Source organism: Colletotrichum abscissum (genome assembly GCF_030869225.1).
Source record: "Colletotrichum abscissum strain IMI 504890 chromosome Unknown Scaffold_12.1, whole genome shotgun sequence".
Taxonomy (NCBI): domain Eukaryota; kingdom Fungi; phylum Ascomycota; class Sordariomycetes; order Glomerellales; family Glomerellaceae; genus Colletotrichum; species Colletotrichum abscissum.
The window spans coordinates 881,109-899,551 of NW_026850010.1; the positions used below are offsets into that span (position 1 = coordinate 881,109).

The 18,443-nt window shown below is 54.3% G+C and overlaps 6 protein-coding genes across 6 annotated transcripts; 2 read left to right on the plus strand and 4 right to left on the minus strand.

Annotated features, from left to right (window-relative positions):
- Positions 1–320: 320 nt before the first annotated feature.
- On the minus strand, positions 321–1,636 carry CABS01_06019 (DnaJ domain-containing protein; the record flags this gene model as incomplete). The annotated part of the gene is made up of 2 exons (XM_060539386.1): positions 321–1,395; positions 1,467–1,636. 2 exons carry the CDS (start codon positions 1,634–1,636, stop codon positions 321–323), a joined length of 1,245 nt encoding a protein of 414 aa, XP_060404781.1.
- Positions 1,637–2,208: 572 nt separating this feature from the next.
- CABS01_06020 (helicase associated domain-containing protein) lies at positions 2,209–5,208 on the plus strand (the record flags this gene model as incomplete). The annotated part of the gene is made up of 1 exon (XM_060539387.1): positions 2,209–5,208. The coding sequence occupies one exon, from the start codon at positions 2,209–2,211 to the stop codon at positions 5,206–5,208; it is 3,000 nt and encodes a 999-aa protein (XP_060404782.1).
- A 1,133-nt stretch (positions 5,209–6,341) lies between these two features.
- On the minus strand, positions 6,342–7,448 carry CABS01_06021 (uncharacterized protein; the record flags this gene model as incomplete). The annotated part of the gene is made up of 1 exon (XM_060539388.1): positions 6,342–7,448. One exon carries the CDS (start codon positions 7,446–7,448, stop codon positions 6,342–6,344), a length of 1,107 nt encoding a protein of 368 aa, XP_060404783.1.
- Positions 7,449–8,279: 831 nt separating this feature from the next.
- CABS01_06022 (uncharacterized protein) lies at positions 8,280–8,903 on the minus strand (the record flags this gene model as incomplete). Its single annotated transcript, XM_060539389.1, has 1 exon — positions 8,280–8,903. The coding sequence occupies one exon, from the start codon at positions 8,901–8,903 to the stop codon at positions 8,280–8,282; it is 624 nt and encodes a 207-aa protein (XP_060404784.1).
- Positions 8,904–12,727: 3,824 nt separating this feature from the next.
- Positions 12,728–13,369, plus strand: CABS01_06023 (uncharacterized protein; the record flags this gene model as incomplete). The annotated part of the gene is made up of 1 exon (XM_060539390.1): positions 12,728–13,369. The coding sequence occupies one exon, from the start codon at positions 12,728–12,730 to the stop codon at positions 13,367–13,369; it is 642 nt and encodes a 213-aa protein (XP_060404785.1).
- A 1,048-nt stretch (positions 13,370–14,417) lies between these two features.
- On the minus strand, positions 14,418–15,988 carry CABS01_06024 (uncharacterized protein; the record flags this gene model as incomplete). Its single annotated transcript, XM_060539391.1, has 4 exons — positions 14,418–14,895; positions 14,973–15,205; positions 15,373–15,664; positions 15,750–15,988. 4 exons carry the CDS (start codon positions 15,986–15,988, stop codon positions 14,418–14,420), a joined length of 1,242 nt encoding a protein of 413 aa, XP_060404786.1.
- Between the last annotated feature and the right edge of the window lie 2,455 nt (positions 15,989–18,443).

The following is an 18,443-nucleotide window of genomic DNA, read 5'->3' on the forward strand; positions in this document are numbered from 1 at the left end:
TTTATGACCATTTCTTTGGATCTCTTATATGAATCTTGCGACGCCATGACTCGGCGCTTTTACATTCTACATTCTTAGGACCTAGACACGACATGATGTTACAGATAACGAGTTTATGACGCTGGTTCGAGACACTTTTGGTAGATATCAATACATGAGCAGAGTTTAATGATTGCGCTTGGTTGACCGAGAACGCATTTGGAGGTATGAAATTTCAGACAAAAGAGCACGTATTATGTACTTTGATTGGGCCTTTCTATTTCTAGTATCACACAGTTCATCTACGGGGCATCATCTTCTCTCTCCTTGTTTTTCTTTCATCATAATTCGTCGTGCACCGGAGGCTTCTCTGGCCGTCCGCTATCCTTATGCAAGTCGACGCCGACCTTGCCCCGCCACTTTTGGAAGACGCTCCAAAACTCCTTTTCCATGCCGCTCTCCATCTGATCGGGCAGCACGACAACGTAGTCGACGTACAGGTTGCCAAACTCCGTCTTGTGGTACACGCTGTCGCCGTCTTCGTGGAAAACCGGCATGCCCTCGCCCTTGACCGTCTCGACGTGGCCCGGCTGCACGACGCCGCCCCGGTCGCGCGAGAGCCGCACGACGTGGCCGTCGAGGTGCGTCACGTTGCGCGTCCAGTCGCCCATCCACGCCTCGCGCAGCGAGAGCACCTCGGTCCAGTAGAGGTCGTTGTCCTTGCGGCGGAAAAAGGTGCCGTCGACGCGGTCCGGGTTGTCCTGCCCGATCTCGGGCTCCTTCTCGGAGAGCGTGACGACGAGGTTGCCGGCGACGTAGTCCGGGCTCGCGTCCGCCTCGTTCTCGTAGACGATCTGGCTGTCGCGCCCCGCGCCGCGGGCGACGGTGAGCTGGACGGTCGTGGGCTTGCGCACGACGCGCGCGCCGCCGCAGGTGTGGCACTTGTGCTTGATCTCCTGGCCCCGTCCGCCGCAGGCGTCGCACTGCATCTGGACCTGCTGGAACATGCCGGGGGCGAGCTGGTGCTTGACGATGCGCACGCCGCGGCCGCCGCAGACGCCGCAGGTGTCTACTTTGCCGTCCGCGGAGCCGGTGCCGTCGCAGTCTTCGCAAATGTGCTGCTTGTCCCACTGAAACTCGGTGTTGATGCCGTTGTGGAAGTCGCGGAGGGAGATGCCGATGCGGACGTTTACGTCTTGGCCGCGGCGCTGGCCGTGGCCGCCAAAGTGGCCGCCGCCGCCGAAGAAGCGGGAGAAGACGTCAAAGGGGTCGTGGCGGTGGCCGCCGCCATTTTGCTGCTGTTGTTTGAGGCCCTCGTGGCCGTATTGGTCGTAGATTTTGCGGGTTTCGGGGTCGATGAGGGCTTCGTAGGCCTCGGAGACTTCGACGAACTTGTCCTTTGCGCTATCGTCGCCTCTATTGTCATAGGAATCACCGATTAGCTTTATGCAATGAGTAGGGGCAAGGAGGAATAGGAAGACGCATACGGGTTCTTGTCGGGGTGGTATTTCTTGCTCAGCTTGCGATAAGCAGATTTGATCTCACGATCTGAGGCCTTCTTGCTGATGCCTAGGAGGTTGTAGTAGTCCTCGGCGCAGAGGGCCAGCTGGACGAGGCATAGGAGCAGCAGCACGAGTGCTGCCCCTCGGAAGTACATCGTGGGCCCCCTGTGGTGTACTTCGAGATAGAGTACTTTCCTTTCGATGAACCGGGCGCGAGAGAAAATGCTCGTTGACTCGTGGACCTGTTGGATTTCTTAAGCCCTAGAGGAATGGAAAAAGGTAAGGACTTGTCGGAAAAGAAATCGGGTTGCGAAAGAAAGGAGAGAAAAAGAGAGAAGTGAGGTAGGGTATGGAGATAATAGGTAATCGATCCAAAGGAAGCGCGCAAACCAGCTGTCCCAAAATGTAAAGTTCCAACGTGTTAAGAAGGGAGCTACGCAGGTCCGATAAGACATGTTATCCGGACATGTTCATTGGGCGCAGGCTTCTTTGCAGCTTATGCCCCACTCTCGTTGCTAAATTGTGTGGGGCCTTCTGAAGTTCAGACGAATGCGCAGAGACACCCCAGGCACGTCAACTGCTTGAGGCCTCAACCTTCATGACTTGACGTCGTCAGGCCTATTCCAGGCTTCTTGTTGAACAACTTCTTTCCGGACTGCCAAGCCGAAAACCCCCGGAAATCTCGTGGAAGCATACACCTCATACGTTTGGATTGATACATACGACCATGGCATCAAAAAAGTACGCCTTCCTCCCGATGGAGGACGACGAGGTCGGTCCCGCCAAGGTGGTCAAGGACAAGACGAAGCACAAATCGCGCCATCGCGACCGTTCGAGCGAAAGACATCGGGATCGCGACCGTAGCGATAGACCCTCGAGAAGACGATCACGCTCCAGATCGCCGGCCCGACCCTCAAAACAGTACCGCAAACGAGACGCAGACGACGACGACAGGTGGGCGGACGAGGAGCCACCGTCGGAACCCGAGGAAGCGGACGGCAACGACGAGCCCGAGTTCAAAGAGTCTGCGTCGAAGCGGTTAAAGCTTAGCCACGATGATCGCGACCGCGACGCGGACCTGTCGGATGGCGCAAAGGAAGAACTGGAGCGTCAGCGCGACATTGAGGAGCGCGAGGCGTTTGCGAAGCGGTTACGGGAAAAGGACGACAAGAAGTCAAAGACGGCTGAGAGCCGACGGCCAGAGGTGGATCGCAAGGCGAACATGGAGGATCTCCGCATGAAGAGTCGACAGATGTACCTCGGGAAACGAGAGGCTGAGAAGCTTGCCCTGCTGCGTAAACAGGTCGCCGAGGAGACGGAAGAGTTGAGGAGCGGCGTAAGGCTATCGGAGCGGGAGAAGGCCGAATTCACCAAGAACCGCGAGATTCTACGGCTAGCGGAGGAGCGCCTCAAAATTGATGACCACAAGGATGGGTACTACATCCCAGAGGACTACATCACGGAGAAGGGCAAAATCGACAAGAAGAGGAAAGAAGATGCGATGTACAAGAGATACGTGGAGAAGGATGAGTACGGGCAAGAAAAGTTCGTCACGGAGCATGAAGAGTGGGAAAGGGAGCAGGCTACCAAGGCCAAGGCGCAGATCCAGAGGTCGGAGAGAGAAAACGACGATTACTCCTACGTCATGGATGAGGAGCAGTACATCAAATGGAACTTGGGGTCAAGTATGCCTGGAGAGGGCAAATTGACCAAGGAGCAGCAATTCCTGGCGGCGCAGATCGAGGCAGCAGAGAAGAAGCAGCTCACAATCCAGGAGACGAGGAAGAGCCTGCCCATTTACGCATATCGAGATGACTTTCTCGCGGCGATGGAAAAGTATCAGATTCTGGTCATTGTTGGAGAAACAGGTTCCGGAAAGACGACACAGTTACCGCAATACCTACACGAAGCTGGGTTCACCAAGAATGGAATGAAGGTTGGATGTACGCAACCGCGTCGTGTTGCTGCGATGAGTGTCGCTGCGCGTGTGGCAGACGAGGTTGGCGTCAAGGTCGGGCAGGAGGTCGGATACTCGATTCGTTTCGAGGACAACACGAGCGACAAGACGATTCTGAAATACATGACGGACGGCATGTTGCTGAGAGAGTTCATGACTGAACCTGATCTTTCCGGGTACTCGGCCATCATGATTGATGAAGCTCACGAGAGAACTGTCCACACCGATATTTTGCTGGCTCTGGTCAAGGATTTGGCAAGGGAACGGCCAGACTTGAAACTCCTGATTTCATCAGCGACGATGAACGCCGAAAAGTTCGCCGCTTATTTCGACGATGCCCCTATTTACAACATCCCGGGACGAAGATACCCAGTTGACATTTATTATACGCCAGCGCCAGAGGCCAACTACCTGGCAGCCGCCATCACCACGGTTTTCCAAATCCACACAACGCAGGGCAAGGGCGACATCCTTGTCTTCCTCACGGGTCAAGACGAGATTGACGCGGCCGAACAACAAATAGTCGATACGGCAAAAAAGCTGGGAAGTCGTGTCAAGGAACTCGTTGTCTGTCCAATTTACGCCAACTTGCCATCGGAGCTGCAGGCAAAGATCTTCGAACCGACCCCAGAAGGTGCTCGCAAGGTCGTTCTGGCTACCAACATCGCTGAGACCAGTTTGACGATTGACGGTATCGTCTATGTCATCGACCCCGGCTTCGTCAAGGAGAACGTCTACAACCCCGCCACCGGCATGTCAAACCTCGTCGTGACACCCTGCTCAAGGGCGTCCGCGAACCAGAGGAGTGGCCGTGCAGGTCGTGTCGGACCCGGAAAGTGCTTCCGCCTCTACACAAAGTTCGCCTACATGAACGAGATGGACGAGTCGCCCATGCCGGAAATTCAGCGCACGAATCTCAACGGCGTCGTCCTCCAGCTCAAGTCGCTAGGCATCAATGAGCTCCTCGATTTTGAGTTCATGGACCCGCCGCCGACCGAGGCCCTCATCGGCGCCCTCAATCAGCTCTTTGCCCTCCAGGCTCTCAACCACAAGGGCGAGCTCACCAAGATGGGCCGCCAGATGGCCGAGTTCCCCACTGACCCGATGCTTGCCAAGGCCGTCCTCGCTGCCGACAAAGAGGGCTGCGTCGAGGAGGTGCTCTCCGTCGTCTCCATGCTCAGCGAGGCCTCGGCCCTCTTCTTCCGCCCCAAGGACAAGAAGATCCACGCCGACTCAGCGCGCGCCCGCTTCACCGTCAAGGAGGGCGGCGACCATCTGACGCTCCTCAACATCTGGAACCAGTGGGTCGACAGCGACTTCTCGCCCATCTGGTCGCGCGAGAATTTCCTGCAGCAGCGCTCCCTGACGCGTGCGCGCGACGTGCGCGACCAGCTGGCCAAGCTCTGCGAGCGCGTCGAGGTCTCGCCCTCGAGCTGCGGCGCGTCCAACCTGCCGCCCATCAAGCGCGCGCTGACGGCCGGCTTCTTCCCCAACGCGGCGCGCCTGCAGCGCAGCGGCGACAGCTACCGCACCGTCAAGAAGAACGCCACCGTCTACGTGCACCCGTCGTCGGTGCTCATGGGCGTCGACCCGCCGACCAAGATGCTCGTGTACTTTGAGCTCGTGCAGACGACAAAGGAGTACATGCGCAGCTGCATGCCCATCGAGAGCAAGTGGCTCGCCGAGCTGGCGCCGCACTTTTACAAGCAGAAGGACGTGGAGGCCATGGAGGAGAAGAAGATGCCCAAGGCTAGGACTTATGATCGGTAAAGCGGTCGTGCTGTGTGTAGAGATTTGGTGGACGGGTTGAAAAGAAGGGGACGTTAAAGGTTGGGTTTATGGAATAAAATGATCAACTTATGATACCGTATTAAACCTCTATTTTACCCAATGTATTTATCTGCCCTCTATTCACTACCTCACCCCAAGAAAGCAATAAGCCCTGCGTACATATCTTGATAATTAGCATGAGAAGAATCGCGGGTTTATCGTTAATCGTGACATGATACTAAAAAAGCGACAAAAAAAACCTAAAAGAAAAAACTTGGTCTTGCACATGCGAGATCAATTATCAAATGCCAAATCTGAGCCGTTGCCAACCGGCCTAGAAGCAGACGAGAAAGACGGACTGTGTAGTATGTGATTCCCACCCTCATGATAGCCCAACCTACGGCCGAGCTACGCCTCATGATGCCAGAACTCAGGTATCCGTAGAAGCAATTGAGAAAATTTCCTTCGGTGACACGTGGACTACCTTGGCCGGTGGCGCTAACTTGTTCATCCGGACGGTTTAGTACGCTATCAGGATACCGAACCGACTCAGGATCCTCACACTCAACGTACACCACTGCCATGCGTTGGGCCACTCCCCTTGCAAATTGCGTCTTTACAAAGTCGTCTCACATCAGCCTGCATTCTCGCTATCCGAACTTCTGCGTACGTCCTTATGAAGCAGATGAAAATGATGCAGCTGCAACAGAAAGCCATAAATCGCTGGGCGTGGGAGTAGGCCGATGGGGACGGAAGATGTTCCCAAATTCAAAAGGAAGCTACCAATCACGCACATGCCACACGTATAGCGCTCATCAGAGTGAGATAAGCAAATGATATCAATATTTATCTTGCTTTGCCCAACTCCAAAATCGAACCCTATCAAGGTAGAAGAAAAACGCATGTGAAGAGAAGAAAAACACGTTTCCTCCCTCTCTAATTCGATGAGCTAGCCTCCATCAACGAGTGCTGGCCTAGTTTGCAGCATTTGAATAGAAGAAAAAACGACAAGAAAAGTCATAGAACGTCCACTTTGGTATCAATGGTTTCTCCGGTTTGCCTCCGACTCCGTAACGTAAATTTGTTTTGTTTTCGCTTCAATTTTCATCAAACGTCCCGTCATTGTCCTCTCTTTAACGTGATGGCCCCTCGATCGGGCTCGTGGGCAAGCTGCGGACCCCGCTGAGATCCGTGCTTCCCGTGCGCCTGAGCGCTTGTGACATAGTCTCAATATTGAGCTCGCTGCTCATGTTGAGGTTGTGATGGGACGAAATGGGGCTGCCAAGAGATTTGCGTCCGGGGGACATTTCCAGTCCCTTCACGGACGCGGGATTGCTTGTTGGCGGTGAGGTGCCCGGTCCCTGAGAAGAGACGGGTGATCGGATGGGTGAGGGCGAGCGGGCGTTGATGGACGAGAGGGACGTCAGCCCAGCGACATGGATGGAATCACGAGAACCTGCTGCGCCGCCGTGGCCGCCCTGCTCGGCTTGCACGACGTCGGCAAAAGAGATGAAGCTCAGCCTGCGCACGTCGGCATTATCGAGCGCATTGTAGTTGGAAGCGTCTTCGCGATCCGCAAATGCACGGAGCTCATCGGTCCATGATGCAGCCATGGAATCGGGAGGGTGAGGTGTACCGTTTCCGTTGGCGCCGGTGACAGCTGCTGCAGCTGGTTGATGCTGAGAGTGGGTGACAATCTCGACGCTATCCGGATCAAGATGGTCGTTTGTGATGGCTTCGGATGATGCGTCCAAAACGGGAGGGATATGGTTCTCGGTCTGAATATGCGACGGAATGGCGGGCGATTGAGGCTTAATTGACATGTTGTCGACATCTCGCTCGAAGATCTGGGAGCCCGCCGGGGATGGCACTCGCGGGGACGTAGACATTCCACGGCTTGGCGATGAAGGGTGCACGTAAGGCGATGTCGTAGACCGAGCTGAAGCTCTAGAGGTATCCCGTGTCAAGGAGGGGTTGCTGGTGACGGTCGTTGCAGGTTTGGCAGACGATGAAGACTTGTTGGAGACATTTGACTCTTCCTTCTTTTTGCCGAGTCCGAACAATCCGCGCACCTTGTTCTTCACGTCCTTCTTCGTGTTGTCCGATTGAGGCTCATTGTGGCTCGAGGCGCGGGGTGTCGCATCACCGCTTGTGGTGCCGGCCATATTGTGAGCGACGACGGCGGGGTGCTGTACGATCGTCTCGGCGATGTTGTTGGGGTTTGCCTCAACTAGGCTCATCTTGATGCAGGGTTGTTCGAGTCGGTGGTGTTGGTGGTTTTGGTGTTTAAGAGGTGGGATGCAGATGGATTTGCTGACACAATGCTATTTGGTGGTTTCTGTGGGAAAAGGGACCAAGAGTTAATGGAATGTCTCTCTTCAACAAGCAGGGAACCTGAGGTTGACGTGATGTTATGTAGGCCCAGAAGAAAGAGAGGGGGGAAGGGACGTGGATAAATGAAGTCTGGGAAAACAGGTGGTGGGGGGACAAATAGATTGGCTTTCGGTGACCCTGTGACCCTGACGTATATTCCCGCGATTCGCCTTTTTTGGGTCACTGCAAGGGAAGGGGAGGGTGGAAGGGGGTGCAAGTGTGCGAGTGCGGTGATTGATTGTCACAGGAGCGTCCAGTCGGCGAGGCAGAAAAAAAAGAGCAGCGCATCGGCAGCAGCAAGCAAGCAATACATGCGCACGCCGTCCGCAGCAGGTAACAGCGCCGCCGCCGGAGACACCCCCAGCCAAGACAACCAAGATGTTCTTTTTTTTTTTTTAACCTGAACGGTACAGAGGGTACATGGACGGGGTTGGGTATGGGTTTGGGGGTGGTGGACATGGGATATCCGAAGGGTGGGATAATAGTATCGAGATGTACATACCAGAACGGTTCAATAGTAGAGCAGCGCAACACCAAGGGGGAAGAACCGAGAATGTGCGCAGTTCCCCTGCGTGCAGAACTTGGGGAATGGAAGCGGACTAGCCGTTGAGACCCGTGAGCGATGGAGAAATGGGATGATTTACACGGAACGGCGTTGGTCTTTTTTGGATTGATGGCGTTGTTGGACGAGACGGTAGTCAGGTGTCTGTCTTCGTAGCCCGTCTTGGTCTTGGTCTTGGTCCCTTTTCAGATCGTCTGCCGCTTGCTGTGTCACTTTTTGTCTGTGTCTCTTGGTCGAAGGCGACGAAGAGACAAGTAGGAAGAGGGGTGACCGAATCGCTTCTCTGCCGCAGGCACGCAGACCACGAAATGCAGCCAGTAGTCTCGTTGGAAAATTGGCGCTCGATAAAGACGGCCTCGAGAAGCGATCCCTGATTGACGAGCGAGGATTTAGGAAGCTGGGGGAGAGAGAAAGGCGGGAGCGTGTGACGCAACAGGTCCAGAGGATGAGCAAGCGGATTGGCGGTTTCCTGATGATTTGACCCCTGCTGCAGGAGCCTTGTGGTGCTGATCTGTAAGAGAGGCCTAGGCCTGGTCTGCTGTGCCTTGCTTGTGGTTGTTGGAGACCTGGAGATGCTCCGTAAGAGACGAGTTCGGTTGGATGAGGTAGGCGGGTTGGTCCCGTTATTTGGTGGATAAGATGGATTGCTTTTCTGGTCTCCGGTGAGGCGGATTGCGGGTGCGGTGCTGATACAGTAGATGCGGGCAAGGTGGTGGACGTCTGTCTGGTGAAGCGGTATCAAGAGTGCCGGATGCAGCATATGCAACAATAAGGTACGGGTATACAGATTTATTCGGGCATGAAGCGTCAGGAAATGTCAATCTAGGAGCGAAAGAGAAGAGGAGGATGGGGAAGGGGCAGTTATTATCGCCTGTCAGGAGCAGCTTTCGCGTCTCTTCTCGGCAGTCAGCGGATCATGTTTTTTCGGTCCATTTACATGCACTACACTCTACGGGGTACCTAAGGTAAGGTAAGGAAGGTAAGTATGAATAAGTTCCGGGATACTTTGGTTTCCCTTTCCTTTCCTCGCTCTCACGCAGGTTCCTGATTGCTTCCTGCCCAACGCTGCTCCGTCAGCTAAGAGAAACTAAAACGTTCCCACCAAACGATCAAAGGGGAACGGTCACCCGTCAGTCACCCGTCAACAACGCCCACTTAGATCTGCGTCCCTAGGTACGAATACCTCAGCAGCTTATGAAAAAAAGGGGTGTCCCCGTCACGTTCCCACGTCGCGACGTACCCGACGTCTACGTCGCCCGTCGCCAGCCCCGGAGCTCCCAACGTTGTTTAGAGTTTTTGCATTGACGTGATGCCGCGCCGAAGGAAGTTGCTGCGGGTGACATGTCTAGCCCCCCTTCCTTCTCCCTTCCGTCACCACTCACCACTGCCTACTGCCTTGGTATACCTCGCAGCAAGTACCTTGGATTGCACAGGTTTCTACCCAAGTATTCTCCCAAGTATCTACCCACTATATCTTGTAAGGCGAGGTACTGCGAGCCTCACTATGTATTTGCATTGTGCCTTACCTCACTCTGTTACTCCCGTGCCGCTTATCCAGAATGACTATGACAAACCATCACAGCCCAAAGACACCCAGGAGAAAAGCCTTAGCAGAGAGCCCGATATCTCCAAAGGCGAACCGGACGCGATCTCGTCTCGCCTCTCATCTTTGTCACCGGCAGTAGTGTAGTTCAGGCACCGCGTCACGTCTTCTCCAAAGTGTCCCCCTAAGCTTTCTTGGTTTAGGCCTAGGTTAAGAAAAGAAATCCTCCGCTAGTCCCCCCGTTGACTTCCGCAGCCTCCGATGGCCCCCTCAACCGGCGTCAGGGGGAATCTGACTAGGCATGCATTTTGTATGGTTTATAATGCTGGACTTGTCGAAACTCTGTCCGGACACATCCCCGTTGGCCTTGGAGAGAATCGTTGAACGTCCTTTCCCCCTTCATCGGCGGACTGTGCGAGCGTGAACCGATCGGCAGCCGTAAAATCGCATTTTACATATACTCGGTCAGTCGCACAAGCGTCGATAGCCATGAATGGATACGCGGGGAAACGAAGACGACCGTCGACCGTCGACCGTGAGCGGTCGCCCGGCGTTCCTCTGGCGTGTCTCGAGTTCCAATTGGGATTACATCGGCTGACTGTCCGTGTGTTTCGTCCGTCCGTATCCAATATGTAATCTGTTTGGGACGCCCGACTAAAGTTCCCGTAGCTTTCTTTTCTTTTGCTCTTCCAAATTCTAACTGGATATCACCATTAATCTCACACGCGTCTTTCAGGAGCTCATTTCCTTGTGCCCTCCTGACCTAAATGGGCTGAAATGTCGAATGCGACCCGTTGACTTTCTTGTCGTCTTCCAAGTTACCCGATTCGGACGCATCGCCAAGTCTTCCCTTCTCCCTTTAGTCAACTTTCGGTAACCGTAGGGACAGCTCAGCCTAGTCTCGACCCTGGACCCCTTCTCTTTTCACAATGCAGCACGCAGTAGTGGCCAGAGATTTGATGTCTTAGACCCCTCAACGACAACTTTTTTTGGTCTCGGTTTCTCTCGGGGCGTTGTTCACTGACTTGAACCCCCGTTATGATCCCCATCATCAGTCAATCCCCAGTCCGCATTATCGTGTACGACAAGTCGGTGACTGCGGAATAGTAGCTCCATCCCTGAGTTTGTTATAGCATAGTCAGTTGACTCGCGTATTTCTCTTAAGCGTTCCCAGCGTCACAGCCCATGAACCTCTCGGAGATTCCCCCCGTCTGAAGTAAAGCTACTCACCGACCACCGAACCCCTAGCACCCTTGTCTCTCGCTCTCTCTTGTGTCTCTGGCACTTTGCTCTTATATCCGAAAACGCTGACCACTCTACATCCTTGAAGAGGGTTTGTTTGATAGCTGGTGGAACATGGCCGAAGAAACGACGAGGATCGCCCCTCTTCCCTGTTCAGACGAAAAAGTCGGGACTCGGGAAGCATGCAACAGAGAGGAGTCAGAAGACACCTAGGTTCTGGCGTTCTTGGTTCTGGCTTCTGCCAACATTGAAAAAGTTCTTCTCGTTCCCTGTTTTTGGCTTCAGACTGATCCCCCATCCAACACTCTCTCCACCCTCCCACCTCGTCAGCCTCGGTCCCGGCCTTCTTTCTTCTTTGACATGTTTTTTCCCCCACGGACTCTGCATCAGTGATCTCCATCACATCTGAGGGGTTTAGACAGAAGCATTAAGCTCGCAGGGTGCCCCGTCACCGATCCCATCACTGGGTCAGCCGTGGGCGCCCGCGGCATATTCCCTCAGAAAGAAAAAGATCTTCCAAAGAGCGGTCGTGATAAAAGTAGAGAGGATGCCAAAAGACAACAATAAGAAAAACCGCCCCGTGGAAGGACTCCTCTTCTGCCGCCTCATTCTCACTTACCGCTCACTACTCAGCAACAAGGACCCCTCTTTGCCTTCTGTACTGCCTTTACTCTGTATACTCTGTAGACCCTCTTGCGCCGGCAAGGCACGAATCCCTGCGTAAATCGGGCTTCCCGCCTCGCTTTACACTTGGTCCCTGGAAAAACCAGGCCCCATGGAAAGCACGTCACTGACAATTCTGCATAAACAACACCAATGCGTAGAATGACAGTAGAATCTTTCCAACAGCTTCTGATGGGAAACATGTCTACACGTGCTATTGCGGAAAATAACGCATTGCAATGATGCCTTCTTCCTCTTGGTATTTCTTGGGAAAAACACTACTCCACGTAACCAACTCCCTTGGCGCATCAGATGCTCTCAAGGGCACAAGGAAACTATGGTAAAAGCCGACGGGAGCAACACCGTTGCCGCGCCGCGGTTGCGAGATGCTTTCCCCGAAACCACAAAGTTGTCATTCTTGTTTTGTTTGCGTTTAACCTTCCTTCTCTCTCTTTCGCCTTTCACTGGAGCAACCGACAGCGAGGATCGGGGGAGGTAACGCGGAAGGTAAAGGGGCGCCCCCCGGAAGCTTCGCAGACGTCACCGGCGACGCTGCGCTGGCAAGAGAAAGCCAAGTAAGCCTTGATCCAATCAATTCCGCTTTCTCGGACCAGCCCGTTTTCCTTGGTGTCTCCAACTTTCCATTCTCCGTTGAATGTCTCGCGCGTGATATGTCATGTGATTCTATCGATAAGAACGGGTGCCAACTTGGATGGAATGCCTGAGGCGTGACTGGGGAACACGAGGCAACAGCGGTTTACTTACCTAATCAATTCAGCATCCCTTTTGGGACAGCTCGCTCCACATGCTACATTACCTAAGCCAAATTTCCAATCGGCTGTTCGAAAAACTTCAGATCATCGCTTCAGGGTGTCCCATACAGCATCGCGAAAGAGCTTCCCCCGTAGCACGCGACCAACTCATCAAAGCCTCCCCCCCTAGCGCCGCAGTCGACCCGTCCGAGACTCGCGCCGAAGCGACGCTGGCCGTGCTGTCACACACTCTCTCAAGAAAACCATTCAATTGGCCATCTCAAGCTCCTAACCGACGTCCTCGAAAAAAAGTGAACGAGAGAGACCACGACTACGAAACACGGATCTCTTCCCAAGCTTCATCATCACAACCTACGACCGACAATGGAGGCCAGGACATTGACAAGACCAGCCGCCACGCTGGCATCTCTCCTCCGCCAACAAGCAACCACCACCACCACCGTCCCCCGAAGAGGCCACAAGACCTTCTCCCGCACAAAGCGCGCCCTCAACATCCCTCCCCACCCCGACTTCCTCCCCTCGATCCCAGCCGCCGGCGACACAATCATCTACAACCCGCCCTCCGCCGCCCCCTCCGTCTACCATACCCCCTTCAAGTTCCTCCCGGCCTCCGACCCCCGCCGCCGCGCAAACCTCTCCGCCCTCTTCGCCTCCGCCTCCCCATCACAATCTTCCTCCTCCGCAAAATCAACAACACCCCTCCCCCCGGCCCTCAACGTCCCCTCCCGCGGCGCCAACCCGCGCTACCACCTCTCCAAGGACGACGTCGCCGAGATCCGCAAGCTCCGCGCCCAGGACCCGGACTTCTGGTCCGTCTCGGCCCTCGCGCGCAAGTTCGACTGCTCCGAGACCTTCATCACCATCTGCACGCCCGCCCCGCGGGAGCACACGCAGAAGCTCGCGCAGAAGCTCGAGGCCGTCAAGAGTCGCTGGGGAGGTATCCGCGCAAAGGCCCGCGAGGACCGCTCGCGCAGAAAGGAGATGCTCTTCCGGGGTGAGCTGTAAAGAAGACGGACGCGAAACCGGAAAAAGAAAAAAGAAAAACCTATTCGGAAAAGGAGCAAGACTGGACCACTTGGAAACTTGGGACGCTTGAGTCTGTTATTGTACTCCTGGCGATGAGATGAGAAGCATTGGGGGGAAGACCTGCTGTTCCGAAGCCTCTGCGTGGGAAAGCCAGGGTTTTCTCTGTATCACCAAGGGATGAAAAGGGGAAGGCGGCCCAAGGAGGGGCGAGACGTATGGCACATTTATTCTCTGTACCATCAAACCATTAGGGGAGTGTCACAAAATCGGCTGGGAGAAATGTAGGATAGAGGCGGGTCACGATACGCGGAGACCGAAAAAAACTCCCAACCAATCTGTACAATGAAAGAGAGAGTAAAAGATAAGGGGCCATAGAAACTCGTGTATAATTCTTCTACCAACTTTCGCTATCACACGGCACGAATCACTGGATGCTAGACGTCTTTAAACCTTATATGGCTCATCTCTTTCTCTTTCACCCCTGGCTGGCTGTTACATTTTGGCTCACAATAAGCCACACTCAGACTCCAGTTGACGTGAGACCTAAAAACAGAGTTCACCACCGGTATGGCTACACCTCCTGGTGCGCATGCTAAGAATCGAACACGGGTGCTCGCTCAGCCTGTCGTCGAGTAAGGCTGGCAGGCGTATGAATCGATTGTTGACCGTTAACCACTCCACCACCCAGCCAGCTTGTCCTTAGCCCCCGACCTAGAGGGGCGCCTACTGTTGCTGGTGACAGGAATGGACTCGACTGGACCTTGATGGGGTTTCCTGTGTAGGTGTTTCTTGTATATTCAGGTGGAATGTGACGGTAATTGGCACTATCAGACTTTTTCTATCCATCTTTAACCCGGCAGCTATTCTTTGCTCGCCTTGGGCCAGCTTGCCGTCTTCAGTACAAGATCAAATCCATTCCTGCGTCGAGGCAGATTCCCCGATGGTGACCCCTAAGTACCTTATCACGAATTAAGAGTGTGTCATCAAATCATTATAAAGCAAATATCCCGAAAAAAAAGGCTAGCCCTCAAAGCTGACGCATCGTAACGCCCGCCTTGTTCAAATCAGCCTCACCGGGGATGACTCTGTAGCACCAGCCACACCAACTCCGCCTGATGCCCTTCACCTCTCTTCCGAGGATGTTGTGATGGCTCTTCTCGTCGTCCCACTCGGGCACACACGCACCGACTCTCACCATGCGGACTAGTTTGGTTTTCACCACGCCTCCGATCCCCTCAATCTCGTGCCTCTCGTACCCGGGGCCGAGCTGGGGACTCGGCGTGCGCTCATATCGCACAGTATCGAGGTGTACCTGGTCTGTGGCCGTCCACAGGTTCGCGCCGGTGACGGCGGCGTCCTCGGCATCACAGTCAGTCTCATTTTCGCGTTCCTTGGCGCCGGCGCAAGCGGTCTCGCGGCCGCAGATGACGCCGCGGTCGCCCTCGCCGATGCCCGTTCCCAGGCCGCCGAGGACTTCTCCATAATGAGCCCGCCATTTCCAGATACTGTAGCGGAAAGTGAACGTTAGCAAGAACAGGTCTTGTAAATCTTCAGCATAGTGAGAAAGGAAGGGGTCTCATACCGCTGGTAGTCGTGATCGGCCCCGCGCATGCTCCGCCCACAGGGCTGACACAGCCAGACGCCGTCGACGTCGCATCGGCAAATCTCTCGTCTCACGGCATCATCGAGCAGAGGTATTTCTGGCTCTAGCGCGTGATTGACGAAAGTTGCAATGGGGGCCTTGGTACAACACTGGCACAACCTACGATGACGCTCGCGGAGAGCGTTGGAGGCTGGCGGCTTGATAGCGCAGTTCTGTTTAAAAGTGTCAGCAATCAATTTTACTTGGCAAGCTCTCTATCCTCCCCGGGCCATTGCCTCAAATGCTCTCGGTACCCCTTCCCACCCTTTCACGTCTGTAAAGGAATCGCTCCTTGGTGAGATGGGGCCAAGAGCATATGGCAAGGCATAGGACGGCATACCCTGCACACGACGGTCTTGCACCTTCGACACTCCGTCACCAGGTCTCGGGCACAGCTGCCGCTCTTGCCGTTGTAGTTCCGGCCATCTTCCATATAATACCAGTTGCCGGCCCTCGCACGAAAGCGGAACGTGGACTCTGGGTCAACGGGGACGGCCTCGTTGGAGCAATGCAGCGTCGAAGAGAGGAGAATGGAGCGATATTGCAGCAGACCCTGACGGACTTGGCGCGAGGTGCGGGCGAGACTGTCGAGGGTGTTGAGATCGATGTGTTCAGCTATTGACATGACGATGCTGCGGGAAAGGAGGATACGGTGTCAGTCATGATGTTTCACCTGCCACATGCGCGTGATACGGGGGGAGAGTAAACGGAGCTTACGGATAGCAGCCAAAAGCCTCAGTAGCAGCACTCTGAAATGTCGGTGTTGGCTCTGGTACGGGAGCTGGTGTCACCAACGGGGCCAGGGCAATCGCCGGCTTCTCAAGCATGTGCTCGAGCTCGCGACTGCTTGAATCCAATGCATCAGTCGCGACAGCGGCGGCACTTGCCAAGCGGCGTGCCTCGAGAACGTGAAGGGGCTCCATATCCTCGTCGTCTAGATCAACAAAGACGACCATGGTGGGCAGGGCCGTCGCGCAGGCGGGCAAGGGACCTATATGGTTGAATTCGACAGTCAAGCAAAAAAGCTCAAGCTTGCGTCGCCGCCGATCTTGACTCGGTTCCTGAGACCCGAGCCGAGCTGAGCTGTGGTGATGGATGGGCGGGGTGGGGTTGGAGAATCCCCCGATGCCGCAGCTTTGGCTTCGTTCCTGACCGGGGGGGCCAGAGGATGGATGACGCAAGGTAGATCTTGGTAGATCTTGTGGATACAAAATGGAGAAGACGGTGCAAGCAAGCAGGAACAGATGAAGATTAGTGAATGGAATGAAAACTAAACAATAAGAACGTCGGTTCTCGGTTCCATCGCAAGTTGACGATGTCAAAGAGATGGCACCGAAACGGCAGGTGATGGAAGGATGATGTTGGACACTGCCAGGGGTGGGGGGTTGAGGATTGGGATGGGGAATGGGAGGGTCACAGACATTGGCCCAGCTGGGAAGGTCTGGGCCAGATGAGATCAGCACAGTAAAGCACAGGACCTCGGATGGAAGGACACCTGAGCCACGCTTCCACGTTCGTCACCAAAGCGCACAACGACGACTACGGCACCAAGCCTATTTAGATTCACAAAACTTATGCTCGAAATGAAAGCCGCAAACCATCGATTGACTACCATCGCCGTAAAATTCACAGCTGAATGTACAAGTGTCGCCCGAGCTGGAACGAAGCACATGCGGACTTCACAGTTCGCACTATCCATGACGCCGTCGACGGTCGCATTAGCTCGAGCGCGCTGTGGCTCTGATCACAAGGAAGCTTCAGCACTGTTCGAAGCGCATACTGTGCCCTTTGGAAACGTCTAACGCGTAGGTTGCGTGCTGCCCACCCACTTGGCGGCGGGGCATCCCCCGAAATCCGGAAGCCGATACCCCACACCGAGCGCTCGACTACCGAGCCCGTCTTCGGCGATGGTCACCCCTTCAAATTCTTTTAGCTAATATTCCCGATATTCCGAGAGGACCAGTTTGCGAGATGGGCTAAGGTAGTCATTAATCTCAATGAAGTTTCCGTCCTGTCAACTGTGTCCTCTTTCTGGGGTTAACTTTATTTCGACTCCTTTTGTCACAATTACCCGGCCCGGTTCTGGCTCCGAGCTTTCGCGGAGCTCCGGCCCGAGCGCATGCACCGGGCCGGTGATATGTCTCCACTCGCGACCGCAATTCATAGAGAACCGACACGGAAGACGACTCCGATCGCGACCGCCTGGCAGCTTTACACGCGCCGAAAATCCTCTGAGCAGTGCTTTTCTCACTCCCCCCAAGTATTCTACAAGTGTTAGAGATGGCGCAGACAATCTGGCTGCACCATCTCACAGGTCAGATACTACAAGCACCGCGGCCAATTACTGAGCGTTCAAGCTGTAGAGCATGTTCACGTCGGGGGTTGGCATCTTGAATATCAAACGACAAACTCGGCCTTTATACTTGTTTTCGGAATCATTCATCAGGTCGATGACGATAACACGTCTGTGCTGGGTTTTGGTGAGTTTGGCTGGTAATACGTTCGCGGTGTATTCAAACTTTTGGCCCTGTGGTCCAATCCTTATGCTGCTACTTGAAAGTCCCCATTGTCTCATCCTTACTTGTTTTGGACCTTCATTGAAAAACACGTGAGGATTTATATTGGTCAGTGCGTGGTACAGTCACTTGAGATACTGCAAGTGCTTGGAGTGCATGGATATTGCTCCAAGATGTACAAGGCAGATTCCAATGTTGGTTCAACTGATAACCCCAATTCCTACTTTGCAACCAAGTTTGGGTTGACATCTTAACAAGTATCACCAATTGACTGCCGGGTGTGGTTATGGATCTAACAACACATGGATCAAAGATGAGAAGATGTTAAGTCTCGAAATGTTCCAGTTTGGAAACTTTGGCTAGTGAGCACAGCTGTTTGGTGAGAGGTCCTCTTTGACAGCAGGCTTCAGCAGTAGACCTGTTGACAGCGAGTCTATCTGTAGTATTCAGCGGCTAGTTCGGCCGGCTACTGTACTTTGAGCATTCACCAGGTTTCAATATTTCCCACAACATGCTATTGCCAAGTCCAGTCGAACCTGCTCAGAATCTTGACGAAATGCCCAACACTAGCAGAGCCACGATCTAAGCCTCAAGACGGCACATCAAATGTCTCGAGGGGGTGTGCAAACAACCCAAGATCGATGATGCAATGCCGGTTGGCTGTGCTTCTTCCAAAAGAAAAAAACACCTCACCAAGAAAACAGGTGCGGAGGTTCCAGACTCGATCATCAGAGGGCGCAGCAGCACCACCCCGGCTCTCACATTCATGCCGGACTTTTGACGGCAGGCTCAGGCTCCTTAGTCTCGCAGATGATCTGCGAACGGGAGGCAGCATCCCTGATTCAGGGTGCGGTGGCGTACACAGGGCTGATGGCCCTGACCAGAAGGTCGGTTT